At 41.7% G+C, this 16,303-nt stretch overlaps 1 protein-coding gene across 1 annotated transcript in view; it reads left to right on the top strand.

The window, feature by feature from the left end:
* T265_12725 (hypothetical protein) overlaps positions 1–16,303 on the top strand; it is a gene marked incomplete at both ends in the record, with an annotated part of 30,612 nt that overhangs the window by 11,261 nt on the left and 3,048 nt on the right. Inside the window, 2 exons of the mRNA XM_009165165.1 lie at positions 8,607–8,809; positions 15,046–15,203. Coding sequence (XP_009163429.1) covers positions 8,607–8,809; positions 15,046–15,203 — 361 coding nt within the window. The remainder of the gene's footprint in view (positions 1–8,606; positions 8,810–15,045; positions 15,204–16,303) is intronic.

Genomic DNA, 16,303 nt, shown 5'->3' with positions numbered 1-16,303 from the left:
AGAAAAAACCGGAATGCCAAACGGACATGTAGGGAGAGCTCGGCAATTTTTATCATAATTCCGGAGTTATCCGGCTCTATGAACATTAGGGGATGATTTACATCCTCAAGTGTCTTACAGGGCCAACCACATTGTTGAAAATTGCTCCGCAAATTCCACTTAGCGATGACGCTCCTGTTAAACTGGGTTTACTCACTTGGGTTAGAGAAACTGCTCTTGGGCGTTGTGAACATAGTTATTCAGCTGCAGTGATGCTCACATTGCCTTAAAAAGGTGACTGGTTCAGCCGCAATCACCAAACCGTAATCGCGGGGCACCTGGAGATAACGGGTCGTGTGAGTGATCTCAAAACGGGGTGTACTAATAACCTGACGGCTTTGAAATTGGCTAAAGTCTTACTCAACCAGGTAAATCAGCCAGCACTGTGAGTGCAGATTTTCTCTGTTAATTCATTTACCATGGACAGATTCACGACCTTTTGAACTCTGTTATCTCCATGACCTCTGTGACCTGCACGGACAACGCCACGCTTACTGTTTTCACTGTGCTACTAATTTGAAGGTATACGTGAAACAGGTAATTGGAACTTTAGAACCCCGAGACATTTTTTTTCTGACGGTCTAATTGAACTATTCATATGTTAGCAAAATACACTCATTCGCATACTGATTGGACTCATCTGGAACCCGGCTGAATCTCTCGTTTATGAAGTTTTTAAGCAACTGAATATGCTACACTAGGCCGCCGCATGTTTGTGCGATATCCGCGATATCGCGACATATGTATAGGCATAATGCACTACCCATTAGGTTGTTGTCGAATAGTTTTTAAAAGTCTTACGAGTGGTGCATTACATGTACACATCCATATGTTACTCTCCCTCATTACTGGTACTAACGCCGTCAAATCCACTGCCCCGAATACATTCTAATTTATCGATTTCTTGCCTTAAGTGACAAAGCCCCAAGTGAAAAAGTGCCAAAGTACCTTACTTATCTTGGTAAACTAAATACTTAAAATGTGTTTTAGTAAAGTTATAGCGCGGAGGTGGCTTGGCTCAGTAATTCTTTTAATTAGGATACGTCTGTTAGCTAATCTTCTGCTGGACAGGGGAGTTTTAAAGAGTATACGAAGGTTAGCATAGACATTTCTTCAAGATTTCAATTTCCTTTCCAGTTTATGTATTTTGTACCTCGCCGGATAGGAGGTCGACATACGTTAACTTTAAAAACTGATCGCGATTAGCGCAAGCACAAAGAGAGGGACTACCTACCCAACAGCGCACTGAAGACGTCATCTCGAATGGTGACGAAACGTTTGCAAATCAATTGTCAAGCTCGGCAAACAGATCAACAGCTACCTGATCGATTAATGGGAACAATTAGCTTTGGGATTCTCATGAAGCTCCCAGTGGCTTCGAACTGACGACCTCCCGGATGGTAGATTGAACATCTGACCATTCGCCGAAGAGCGAATGATCAGTACTGCACCGGTTCACATATGACCAGGTGATGTGAATTCCGTGATTGAAGGACGATCAGCATTATATCGTGTCCAACTGCGAGTCAGTTGCTAGCCACCAGCCGGAAGGTTGTGGGGGCTTTGCGACTCTAAGCTTTGTGAGATGCACACTGCTGATAGTTCCTGTACGGTGGTCTTCAGCTTTTCGGTATTAATTGACTTCATTTATAGGACGACATTTTCATTGAAATTAGTTGTTCCGTATGGATCTTCTTTTCTATACAACGGACTGCCCCATCAGTATTTTGTATTTTATGGCCATGTTTAACGCCATAAGCGCGTCTACCTGATCCAGGAACTGGAACTCCGTTTATTGATCGTTATTGCATTGGGGCATTTGTTTTAGCGGCTCCAGGCGGCCGTAGAAACCAGTGTATTTCTTCAGTGCATATTATAAAAAGGGGATCTGATGCAGTGGAAACTCAAAAGGTTTGGAGAAATGTGGATCTGAAGCCAAATCCTTCTACCCAATTTCTGCAGAACACATCCAGTGACAGGCCAACATCACAAACCGCTTTGTAGAAAAGTTACTGTAGAGAAGCTTGACCGCAATTCTGTAAACAGTGGTTTCTTGAGCTGCATACTTTGCTGAATGCGGTGACCGTAATATCTTTTTTCAGGCATACCTAAACATAAAGTGGCAGCTGCATTACTATGCCGCTCAAAAACATGTTTCGTGCATATTTCTCTTTGAAAAAATAACAAAACTCGAGCTAATTTCATCACATCAAACGTCTTTGCTCGTCCTGGAAGTAGATTTGTTTTTTGTCCTGATACTGTAATTCTACCAACGCTTTTCTGCAGGAGTCGTGTATTTCAGCAAGTGTTTTATCCAGTTCGGAGGAGCCCAAGGAGTTATTAGATTGCTGATTTCAGCTCGGAACTTTTTTCAACTAGTACGGATCATAAGCTCTTTGGTTTTTATACGGGCTTTTCCATGTAACATTAGTAGGCTTTGAACTTGAAATTAATTAATCGGGATTCGCAAATCAAAAAACGGACCCAAATGCAGTAAGATTTCAGCAAGTAGACAGGACCAACCAGACGTTATACTAGTAAAAACAGAATGTACGATAAAAAACGAGTCCAGAATAACTAATTTCTAACTGTTATTCAAAAGCAACACGGCGAAAGTTTGGAAGCAAAAAAACATTACTTGGGTAGATCAGTGGGGCTTAGGTATTAGAACAGACTTTATGGTTGGTTAGGAGTTAGTCATAAGTCATGTAGACTAGACGCTTCGTAACTGACAAAGAAAATCAATGAAAGTAGTGTGAGCTAGTTTGCACCTTCTGATTTTTTTCATGCGCTGAAGAGATAATATCGTAACACGGGTTGTCATTTTTCACCACAAAAATGTTAAAAAATTTGCCTGACTCAAAACGGACCTGTTGCATCCTATGCTAACAGGCTGATGATGAAGTCAGTGCAGTCGATATCGGTGCTATTTGTCACCTCGCTTGGTCCAATTTTCGGTTATTATGGAGGTCCTGTTTGAATGCCCGATGAGATTTACTGTGTTCGTCGATTTTGACACTGATCCTTCACAGTCTTCAACACAGAATTCTGCAAGTAAGGTAAATAGTAATGAGGTTAAGCTTTGGATTATGCTTTAGAACCAGAAGGACATAACCACTTCGAGTGGTATAGAATGAAAGCCATAAGTTACCCCAATTTTGTGAATCTGTGGAAATACAACCCTTCTTTGCGATTACAAAGGAATAAGCGATTACACAGATTCCTTTTCGCGAAGCACTCGTAAGTTTAGTACAGTGACGTTCAGAGCAGATAAGACAGCAGGTCTCTACATCACAGCTTGCTATGCTCTCTTCGGTATATTCCGCATATTGCCCTTCAGAACAACGGTTATAATACCTAGAATTAATCAGTGCCGTTGGTCTTGCAAGTTCTATAACTAACTCGTCAGTGGTTTTGGCGTATACGGCGATATCGTTATCGAAACGGCCAACGGTTGGAAGTTTAGATATCCTGTTAAAACTTTGTACAGAAGCGCATGAGGAGCCTACAGCCAAACACAAGGTGTCAGCAGAAGGATACCTAGTTGTTCTCTCACAATTCGGTGCACGATAAACACCTGTGCACATCAACCTACACCTTTCTTGGAGATCCTCCTTATGCAACTATTTACGCCATGCAATCTGATGTAGCCGGAATATGTTACCCTCCCACACGTATGGTTCCTCTGAATTTGAGAGTCATTCTTACAACTGTTGATCGAGCAGTCGGCGAAAATCGCCGTGCCTTTAGTCAAAACAGAGCATTGCATCATTAACGTTTTCCTCAAACGCCAAGTAAAACAGTACGTCCGTGCGTCCGTCTGCTTGAGCCTGCAGTTTTCGCAGAGCATTTGTAGATTCCGTTATCAAAGAACTGAAGAAAGTAATGTTTGATGGTCGTGGCACGTAAGCCGACGGTAGACACGCACCGCAAAATTTAGTTATGGTCTGTCCAGCACCAGCGCAAATCTTGTCTTATCGAATGCAGTACACATCTGTGTGCGTGAGATGATCAGCATGGTTGACGGGTCTACCATGTAATCACATTTGATCAGACTCGTGTGCATCCTCTGATTTTGATCGCTGACACGCGTCATTTATTAGGTTGGAAACCCTTGTGCACCATTCGTCTGTGATTTAAATGGGTCGCCTATATCGGTTGAACAAGGAAACCGACAGAAGTGTGAACACAGAAATACTTTGTGGTGTCACTTTGTAGACAAAATAAGCTAACTGATAGTGCGACCAGCCAGAGGGTTAGAATCTCATTGATTGGTGAACCTGTTTGATTTACTTTTCAGAGCACCTCTCATACAGTTTGGAGTTATTTATCATTCACCTCTTATGTTGACATACCTTAACTAGTGTTCACATATCCAACATTTGATTTTTCCATATAAAGATTTATTTATCATCACTTTGGCTAACGGTGATGCCCAAATAATAGGTTGCGCAGTCTTGATCTTCAATTGGCAACTATTATCGTTAGCAACATCGTAATTCAGACTGGCTTTAATGATCACACATTTACCAATCTCTCTTCAGACCAGTGCCCTTTCACAAACACTGCAAGGGCACTCATGGCCTTTGTTCTTTAATGTGCCACAGGGCTAGGTCTTCTATATGCTACGACATCCTTTTGAGTTTCCAAATGTGCGTGTCCCGAGTTCTGGATAACTCAGAATGCAGTAAGAATCCAAAAGCCCCGCTTGCTCAGCATGCTGTAGTAAACCGCACGTGAACTTCAACAACTGGCACGGACTCTCAGCATATACTCGAGATGGATAAGTAGTTACAGAGCGAATTTCGTGGTCAGAAAGTCCGTGGTTCGAAGTCAACGTACGCATATTGACCGTTCCTGTCTAGGTTTGGATAACCCGACATTATCTCAGCCCTCCTGCTTCCTTCTTGTGGCATGGCGTTTAGAAATTGGAAGGGTGAACCAGATGAAAATTTTTTCCCGTCAGGATGCACCTACCAAGAATAGCTAACTTCAAAAGTGTGGCACTTCTTCACAAAGCTAGCAAACGTCCTAAATAAAATAAGCCTGAAACCCGTGAGAAAATAGTTTCTGCTGTTTGAATCAGAGTAAACATACTTCTAGTACAATCAATACCACGATTATTTTTGGTGAACCAGCCGTTATACTTGGAAATCTTTATGATAAACTGATGCGCGGGAACTGTAGGTAATACTTGACGATACTCTGAACTAAAGTCAATATTCTTCGTCGCCTAGAATTCTGATTTCGCTTCCACAGTAGGTGAAGTACCATCGTAATTTACACTTTGTCGACAGAAGTTGCCTGTCCATTGACCATTTTGCCTACAATGTCTCAGTCTGATGCAATCTACTTTGGATCAGGGATCTCCACTGGACGGATCTGGTATGTCATTTTGGTCCGTCCGGACAACTTCCATCTGGTATCAAAGGTGCGTTGGATGAAACATTCTGGGTGTTGAATAAAGGGGAGGAGAAAAATATACCTTCGAAAGCATAATTACTTCATTTTAGCTGTGGATCTAAATAAACAAGCAGCTAAAGAACCTTTTGGGAGGCTAAGTAGATCGTTCAACGGACTCACTGCCTTAGTCATCGGTATGTGTTTGTGTATGTTTGCGGATTGCCTCGAAGATTTCTAATGATCAGGTGAGCGGTGGTCACACTAGTCAAGTGTTTGTTTCAATTCGGGGGTCTAAGTGCTCATTTAATAAATTCACTTATTTTGCGATTCTCTTGCAACTTCCAATGCTTAGTCATGGGAATTAGTCAAAATTTCATGATGTGAAAAGGCTAACAGGTACAGAACAGCACATATCAAGATAGTTTGGAAAATGCCCAGAAAAGCTCATCGGACCAACATTCCTTGGAATCAGCGTTCATCATCAGCAATGGCTTAGGAGAAAAAAGTGCGCGCAATACGTGGGAAGTTTCGAAAGGGAACCACCCCCAAAGCACCGTATTGCTGCAACGCCCCCTGCATCAAAAAAGCATTCTGTGGAACACAGCAGCCTCCTACTGAAATCTATCAGGTATACACAATTTAAGAAGTTTGCCGACGATATTGATTCTTTTTTGCTGTTGGTTGCCTTCTGATCCATCACTGAGGTAAATTTCTGACAAATTTGTACGAATGAACTTCTTTTGGTTGTAATTCAGGGACAGTTTTGCTCTGAGTGATGGCTGCTGCTTTGGACATCTTTTGTCCAACATCCTTCCAGTCTGTTAGGATCATTTAGAGAATATCTCACTGACAGTTTTTCAGCAGAATGGGGAACATATCATTTTATCCGGTTGAGTGCTTGGTCACTTCATCTCTTTCATTTCCGGAGACATTCTTTGTTTATGTTACAAGAAGGTGTGCCTGAAGGGGAAGCACCTAGTTTCTTGATGGCTATGTCTGGACGTTATTAGAGCCTAATGTTCGACTCATGTGATTCGATTAACTTTATGCACCTTAAGTATCGATTTTGTGTATAATGACAGTTTTAGCTTCGTCTGGTTCAGTGCGTTCTTATCTGGCGAAGAATGCTTTGGATTCCGATTATATGACTACGGCACAACAGAATTCGGTCTCATTCCTTCAGAACTCTTGCGTAACGCTGCGCTTTTTGAAGGAATTATATGCACTTGGAGACATCCTGCCACTTAAGCGTCACTGTCAGATGTACGGAATGTCCAAAGCCTATCTAGGTTTCAGACAAAGGCGATTACTTAAGAGCAATTTTAATGTTCGAAGCAAAGCCACCAGAGATTAGATATATTCAGGCAGTCAAAAATGCATGTAACTGAGCTGGGAACCGTCTCTTTGGAAAACCTGTATAGAATGTCTTTCAGAAGTATTACAGGTGGCTTCATTCTTTCGGTTTTTAACAAAACGGGTAAATTTCGAATGCAAACTTCAGCCTCGCCGTGAATTCACCCATCCCGAAAAGTTGAAAACCACAGTAGATTTGTCAATGGTTGCTCATACTCAAGTAATATGTGATATGAACTGCGTAGCTGTTGAGTCAGAGTCGCTTCATCCCGTTTCACCTTAATATTGCCACAGTGCTGATAGTTGAGTGCTTAATAAATCCCCTTGTTTCTCTCCTCATTGAAGGATACCATGGAACTGTGGGGCCACGCCGCAGTCCTACACGGCTTTTAGTCAGCTGTGGATAAAACATTATTTTTCACTACTCCAACTATTAAATACTAAATATTATAAGCTTGCATTTCGGTCGTCCTATTTACGCAACTATTTATTTGGAGGAAACTACAGTGGACACCATAATACTGCATTCCCCCAAAGGTATACTAATAACTGAATCAACAATTGCAACTTTAGACAGAGTGTGCTTATGTGGTAACCACATTTCTTCGGAAGAGTGGTTAAACTTCGACTGATGTTAGACAGCGATTGGTTAGATGTATCAGCAGGCATTCACTCACCAAAAGCTTCCTAGCTAACTTTTCTCACCAGTTTTTGGTAGGCATGAACGCCAAATAAATTTGCACATTTTCTTATTCGCAACACCATATCATGAGTTGAATATCAGTGTCTCATCTGAAAGTATACCCTACTGTTTTGTGAGCGAATATAAATGGAGCCATGTAGTGTTTATCAAAAGGTCGACTGCGGTATATTAACAGGGCTTATTATGTCCATATTTCAAGAAAAATATGATATATAATATATATACTATATGATATAATATATAATTTCAGATATTTCCTGTGTATTTTTTCTCCCCCATTAGCGTCAACCATAAAAACAACTAATTTTGTTTTATTTATTGCAGGGCGATGCCTTTTAACGAAAGGAACTATTAGTTGCTTCTTTCCTCTGTCCAAAAATAATGGGTTTGCAGATAATTCAAAATAAGAGGGAGTGCAACAAATCTCATCACATCGCAGCAGAAGGTTATGGGTGCAGTATGTGACGAATAGTATGTTAATTCGTACTGAGTGGGAGATGGGATGGCGTTTTCGTAAGCTCAGCTAGTAAAGCATTGGTGCTATTGCCTTTTTGTTCACGAAGTTTGCACATGAGTACTCGTGATTCCTTATGCAACTGATGCACGGAACTGCAGGAACTTCTGCTTGAATTCTTACCTTTTCTCTGGAAATATTGTCAGTAAAAAAGGTGGATATACACGAAATTATTCGAAGCACAGTTTAAGGTGGAGGATAACAGCCTCAACATGAACGCGGGTAGAAACGCAGCCTTTTAACCGCAAGCTGCTTTCAACTAGAATTTTCTGGACATTAAGATCTTCACTGCATTTGGAGGTTTCTCTGCTGAACAATGCAACATATTTCATTCTTACCTTTTTGAAAAACTGACAGTGGTTACATTAACTGGCTGGAAGCCCATTGAAATGTCACAATAGGGTGTAGGTTTTAGTTCGATGCTCGCAATGCTATTCGGAGCATGATTTGTTTGTTTGTGTGTCAGGCTTCTTCACCGTATTTCCATTCATACTTGTTGATTTTTATTGCTGAATACGTTTTTGGTTAGTGTCATCCTTCTACCTTTATGTCAATGTAATTAATCGTACAAATTTACTCCACCTTTTCTTCCAGCCCTACTTGTGTATCGTTTGTTTCGTTCCGGACCCAAACGGCCTCTCAAGATTCTTCACGCTTTCCTTCTTCTAATGGCCCTGGTCTGCGCGGCTATAGGTGTGAGGGCCGTTTATGAGGTGCGCAAGGATAAGCCACCAAAGACTCTCTACAGTATTCACAGCTGGCTGGGCATTATCTTGTTCTTGGGTTTCGCATTGCAAGTAAGTCATACATTTGACGTCTACAATCGGCCTTCAGTGAGCAGTGAAAATGGTTTAGCCAGCAACCCAGAGATCGGGAGTGTGCTAGTGAGAGGGGAATCATGGTTTTGTTTATTACAGACTTCTCACTGCAATCCGTCCAATCCTGCTTCAATATTCGCAGTTTTCCTTTGTCGCTGAAGTTCACATGTTTTGAGTTTACTTGGTCTGCCAGAACAAATCTATCACGGCGTTCTGCGTGCGTTCATCATCATCATCATCAATGACAGCAACATCAGTGTTGGCACTGATGTGCAAGCTGAAGTGACCCTTAAGTTGCTGACGCAAGAAGGCACGCTTTTGTTTCGTCTGCTGATCTGTCCACTCCACAATCACGTGACTAAAACATGTGAACTCTATCTAAAACATTTTAAAGTGTTATTTGTCTTGGCAGTGGTGGTGAAAGCGAAATGCTTGAATCCATCATTCTCATTGACCCCATTGACTCAGCCAGAATTCAGAATTTCCGGCTCATTGGGAAGTTACCTATGCTTACATTGAAGAATTTGTCAAGAACCAGAAGCTGCTTTGGTTGGGACATGTGTTGCATATGCCTAACCATCATTTGTCGAAAAGAATGCAGTTTTTCATGCCAAATTCAATGTGCCGGAAGCAAAGAGGTGGCCTTGATTTGGCAGAGGAGTATGAAGGAGATCACGAAACGCTTGGGTGCTGTCGGTGCTACTCGCCTTCCAGGATGGGGACCGCGTGATCCTCACTGATCCTGGTTGGAAAGGCTGCAAAAGGTGGCTGCCAACCGATGGTGAGCCTGTTGTCAGTTTCTATCCAGATTGCCTGAATGAGTGTCTGGGCATGTACACACCTCGGAATGATTGTGTTAAGCCAGCTCTAAGTCCTTTCCCCATCCATCTTTATTTTTTTCTTCTTAACATAGCTTTCAAATAAATCGTGGTTGTAGAGCAGCGAAGCATCGGTGTTGAACAATGATGTCATACTGTCGATGATGATGGTGACTTTATAAAATACCGAAACTGACTCAGCTGGCCTCTCCGTATGAAGCCCTCAAAACAACCTTCTCCTTAGAATCCATGAATTGTAAAACCATTAAGTTTATATCACCATCCGATTAGTTATACCATGTATTTTTTGGGGTCATCGGTCAAAAGCCTGTGGGATTTGGGTGATGGAAAATACGTATTCAAACCCAGCTCCAACTTCGAGGACGTTTGAATGCGAAGACCTATTAATATTTAAAGCGCTCATTATTCGGTCTATTGCACTAAGTGGAAGTGGTGAATTTTATTTTGGTTACTCTTTGTAATTTCAGACAAATTAAGGTACTCCTCATTTCAGACCACTGAGAGCGTTATATAAGGATAAGCAAAACAGTGATGTAATGCTGCCGATGATGATGGTGATGGTTGGCAAAACATCTTACCGCCCTATAACTGGAGTTCGATCATGTTACTTCGGGTTAGTTCATCCTAGGAAACTTGAAGATTATTTACAGAGCAGTTGGGATGCGCATGGAAACGGCAACTACCAGTTAATCATCAGCTGGGGGAGATAACTCCATGGTGAAAAATACTTGAAACTGATTGGGTAGTCATCGCTTTCGAAAAAGCAAACTTTTTCGAGATCACTCCATATTGGGATTGTTACCTTTACTAGGTCACAGCGTCAATAGGGTAGACTGCATGAACACTTAGTCTAATTAAAGCTGGAAAAGCTGTAAAGCCCGAATTCATGGACTTGGCTTTCATGAATTTCAAGGTCTGCGAAAGAGAATAATTCGTCTATAAAACTATTCTGGCGTTTAAGTGTTGGCAAACATGTTCAGGGCTTTTCATACATGCTGCGTATCGGGCTTCATATGGATACCTATTCGTTCGTTATGCCTTCGCCAACTGGACCCTAGGGTGTGATAAGTAGTAAGTAGTTAACTTGTTGCTTTTGATGGGTAATAACGAAGGAGTTATTTGACTGACATATCGACTGAAGTTAACTGATAACATAATGTTCAGTTAGACCACTAATCTTACACTACCCGAATTTTCGGTGGTGAACTTAAAATTATATGGTGTGAGAGCACAAGGTTAGCACACAAGTTTAGAGATCGGGAACCGCAGATGCGAACTTAGGTCACCAGCCAGTCAGAAAGGGCGACAACTCATCAAACTGGTTATGCTCCATTGAATTTCACAAATGATCGCTTCTGAAGGAGTTGATGCGTATCGCCTTCACGAGTGCATCTGGTGGGCCAAGCTTCTTTTATCTTCCCGCCAACTGTGAAGTGGTAAGTCGCCCATAGTGAGAACGACATTGACTGCCGAACAACTCGGCCTCAGTAAGCATGGATTTACAGTGCAACTGAGTTGGCGCTAACGTGTACCGTAGGTTAGCCATACGTCGTGGCTTATTACTCCACGAGTATGAAGCACTTTCGGAGATTTTGGCAGCCGATATGTATTCAAGGCCTGTTCAGTGCATGGTAGTCTGTCATTGTGGACGTATTGTCTTGCCGTTTTTATAGTTATAATGTTTCAGCCCAAAGCTTTCAAAGTTAATCTTTCCGGCGAAGTGATTATTTTGATATGTAGTTTTAACTTTTGCTTTCCCTTCCGTGTTGTCGACCCCTCATCTTAAAGTTTTGCTAGTGGCGGTATGCTCACAATGGGGGCAGTTTTCTGTAACTTCATTTGTGTGGCGATTACGGGTGTTGGTTTTTTTGTTCACTTCACCGAGCATTGATCGCAATGCTTTGATGACAGAAGGCTTGCGTCAAAGTTGTCAAGCTCAGCTAACAGTACAACGACCAACTACACTACCAAAACCATCAGCATTTCCTTTTGTATAAAAATGCTTGCTGAGATTTCCAAGTATGTAGGCATGCTCTCAGATGCAAGCACAATTGTAGACAAATTTTTTGTCACCCAACCTCGATCGTCCGGCAAGAAGCAATACGGATTTTCGGGCTTTAAAGAGACGCTTCGATGAAATTACCTTCGAAGTGACGCTCAAAAGACCCCTTGTAGATACTAGTCACAGATAAATGTAGATTAAGATAACTCATAACTATGAACATTAGGCAACGTACGGAGTTTGAACAACATGAAGGACGGACACAGATTAGCAATGTGTACCAAAATGTAAAGGTATACTGAAAAAAATTACCCCATATAACGAAAAAGTGTAAATTGTAGACATTATATCCTCACTTTGTAAAATGAGGACGATTTGCTGGTCAAAAGGCAGCTTAGACGTTATGGATGCGGCTGACAAAAGTTACCTGGCTAACCTAGACGCATATTAAAAGCATTTGTGGTACTGTCGAGTTTATGACAAAGAATTCGGCAAGCTCAAGAGGTATTCAGTTGAGCTAAGTTCAAGCCGAAATTATAATGCGGTTAAGACTGAACTAAGCTTGGCCCTTTATGAGTAGGGTTGGGTATTCGAAGCAGCCGTTCAACTTTTATGGAACTTTTACAGGATTCGAGAAAATGTGCGCATTATCTTGGATCTCAAGGATCATTATTTTGAAATATACATATGTATATGTATATATTCTTTCATTGGGGGTCAGTATTTTCTCAGGTCGTTCTTTCTGCTACGACTAGTTCCATTAAGGCAAGAATCTTAAAAATTGCTGACAACTAATCCCTTTCATCCTTACCGGAGGCACTCCTAGGTATGCTAAAGCATCCTAAGATATTTTAGGCTCATCATTTTGCGTGCTTCTGCTTCCTCAGACTGTGACGAAAATTCCGATTAAGGAATTCAAATTACCGACCATGTGCACAAGGTCCAAAGAACGGGACTCTTAACTCTAAACCTAGCTTCCCTGTTTACCTGTTTATTCGCCGGCATTGATAATAAGATTGCAGGCGGTCTATCGGCAATCGAGGTAGCTTATTTGCCATTTTGAGGATATCACATCGACTGACAGTGAAAAGTTTTCACTCCATTTAGCAAAGTCAACTAGTAAGCCAAAAATCAGATAAAGCAGTCGGCTACCCACATTCTACAATATTGTATAATTTTTGTTACTTACACCGTACAGTTATGTTCATGGTGGACATGGTAAAAACCCCTGGGCAAACTCTATCGATCTGGATGAACAGTCATTGGAATAACCTTTAGGAGTGTCATAAGTCTCACTCGGAAATTGCAGTTGATTGGAGGGTCCAACAGCGTTCCACAGGAGTTTGGCATAGTATACCATTCAGCCGCATTCAGAATGGGAGAAATTGTCTGAGAACGTCCATGTTTTGTTTGCGTTTGTTCAGCGAAAGCAATTGAAAGTGGATGGAGTTGCGCAAGACTGCAGCAGCTTTACAGGTTTTGTTGAGTTCTGTTCGTTCACACTAAATGTACTAATGAAAAAATGTTGCGCCGTCAGAATTACTTCTATCTGGTATTCATCCGACCGAAGAAGGAATGATACGGAGCCGTAAATTTAATGTACGTTTTTGTGGCACTCTTAGATGCACATATAGTGCTTCTGTACGCTTCTTTCATTGTTGCGTGAAAGGATGCCAGACAGAATAAGTACGAGGCAGTGTTTGGAGCTCAGTGCAAAAATCTCCTAGGGAGGTCATGAACGGCAAGTCGATTAGGTCCAGAAGCTCACTCTCACAATAACGAAAGGCAGTATCACGATTAGAAGCAAAAAAGACAGGCTGAAAATATGCCAGTGTAGGAAAGTCAGTGAACAAAGTACTCAGTGTGCTTTGACGAGTCACATACGTGAAGTTGGCTGATGACCATTTCGTCAAAACTACGAATATCAAAGTGAATAAAGACTGAATAGCAGAACAGATATGTCTAGATATATTCACTTCCGTGGGTATTGATGACCTAACTGCTCCAGAGTAGATTAGAATTGAAATCGATTTTACTTCAGAGAAAGTACTCATCGTGAAAGAGGCAAACCATCCTCTATAGACAGTTAAAATACTTCAGTCAACTTCGGACAGCTGAGCGGTATTCAGTTTGGGGAAAACGCGAAAACCACTTTACAGAGGTCTAATAAATTAACCGTAAAATATACACTGCAGTGCAATGCAGTATGGATTGAGCTGCTCGAGTGTAAAACCTGCCTTTGACAGGCAAAGTGACGTCACGTCGACTCCATAGGTGTCGGAGGTGGGCAAAAGTTACCCCGGCATCCCCGATTCGAGAAGTAATCCCATATTTAGTCAGTTTGAGGGAACATAACTGCCCAGGTAAACAAATTTCTCTGCCACGTTGACTGGCTCGTCGGCAAGCATGAGGTTTGGGTTTATTCCCACCCATTCTTGTGGGAGCAATTTGCATTTTGCAAGATCAAAGCACATGGGAGACTGTGCAGCAGAGTTACGTAAAAATATAATGGGGGGACAGATTGGACTGTGATTTATGTGCATTTTACCCCAATGAATACTAGCGGCAAATGATGAAGCGGTCTAGAGGACAATCCAGGTTGCCAGTTTCTCTGGACAGCTACCGGCAATACTATCCGACCACAGCGTTGCCATTTCTTTTTTGACTTTATTCACTAACTGAAAAACCATCGATCGCACGTTAGATCCATTTAACTGGTCCCGTTTGGGTTTGCCGGCGTGGACCACTTAAAAGGGAGCTTTCAGATTTACCTTAGTTACACCCTCAAAATTCTGAGCTTCACTGTATATCTGGGTATGAAGAAAGTCTGTTTTTTAATTCACCCATGATGAAGCACCTATCAATCATCAAGATTTTTGATTGCAACAAAATGGTTGAACATCCAACATAGAGATCAATAGCGCATACGAATCTAACGTTTTATCTGTTTGGAGATGATCGCCCGTATGTATGTGGTTATGACATTGAAATTTACTCGGGTGAACCGAGAAAAAATTGGTTTTTTGAATAGATGTCCTCAGGGGGGCAGAAGTGACGTATGATCTGAAATTTCTAAGGGAAATACGCAACTCTCATATGGTTTATAGGATTTCGTCTTCGACAAACCAACTATATGTGGATATTTTATGACAAAAGTTTCATAATTTAGTCCATGTCTTGATTGAAAATAAAGAAATTGGATCTCGTTTTATCCCTTTTCTTCAAAATCCAGTCGTGATTTATGACAAACTTAAGTTTTTGCACTAAATCCTTACGAAGAGGTTTGTTCACATTTTTTAATCACAAGCCAAGAAACTTTGCTTGGTAGGCTCTTCGTAAAACTGGCTGACAACTTTCTTGCTTTTACCCCACAGTGGCTGTTTGGATTCATCTTATTTCTCTTTCCCAAAACACCGATGTATTCTCGGAAAATTTACCTACCATTCCATACGGGATTCGGTTTGTTTCTCCACTGTCTTGCCGTGTTGGTAGCTCTTTGTGGAATAACGGAAAATAACATGTTTTCCGGAAGGTAAGTTATTTGACACTCTACTGAACGGTGGCCAAGGACAAATAAATGTGCTTTTCTCCGACACATTGTTCGAACATAGTTTTATGGAAGTTAACTTAGATGAGAGGTTGTTGATATGTCTCTTTCATAATATCATCAGCAAGTTTCCGAATCTAATTGAACGTCATCCGAAATCACCGACAGTTTTTCCAGTTGTAATAGTAACTTAGAGAATATCGAGTGCCAAACAGACCACTTTTCACTGAGTTTAAAATGCATTCGTATTAAACAGATGTTCAATTTAATAATCACAACTACATGGAATCCTCATGGTGCATAGTATATAACATACAGTATGAATAACATGTAGTACCTTTGCACTCCCTGACCAGCCAGCTACTGGGAACGAACCATGCTTACAGACATGGCTCGAAGTCGCTCCTTAATTATCAAATGTAAACATATCATTCATTTGCATATGTTCCCTCAAGCGAAAGTCGCTCCTTATCAAATGTAAACATATCATTCATTTGCATATGTTCCCTCAAGCGACACCGAGCTCCCGGTCCGGATGACCTTCCACCCGCCCGGTTCAAAGACGGGGGTGAAGTCCTCAGTCAGCGCTTGTCCGATCTGTTTGCTTGCATTTGGGAAAAGGAGTCTATCCCAGACAACTGGGGAGAATTGGTGATAGTGCCCATTTTCAAAAAAGGGGCGCGTAGTGAGTGTGGTAACCACAGGGGGATCAGCCTGACCCCGGTTGTAACGAGACTGTTTGCGTCAATTGTGCTTCATCGCCTAACGGTGGCTCGTGAGATACTGACTCGAGAGCAGCAAGCGGGATTCCGGCTTGGTAGGTGTTGTGTTGACCAAATATTCACACTGCGTCAGGTGCTAGAACAACGCCATACGTATAAGCGACCCACAATTCTAGTATTCCTGGATTTCCGAGGCGCATTCGACTCGTTTGACCGGTCTGTTCTTGTTCAGACGCTTGCCCACCAAGGAATGCCCCGGAAGTTTGTAAACATAATACGTTCTTTGTATTCTCAGACTTCCGGACGTGTGAGAGTGTACGGAGAGCTCTCCAAAAGTTTCCGTACACAAAGCGGTGTCCGTCA

This window comes from Opisthorchis viverrini (assembly GCF_000715545.1).
Source record: "Opisthorchis viverrini unplaced genomic scaffold opera_v5_12, whole genome shotgun sequence".
Taxonomy (NCBI): domain Eukaryota; kingdom Metazoa; phylum Platyhelminthes; class Trematoda; order Opisthorchiida; family Opisthorchiidae; genus Opisthorchis; species Opisthorchis viverrini.
Note: the sequence above shows the minus strand (reverse complement) of the source record. Positions and strands in the feature narration are given on the sequence as shown.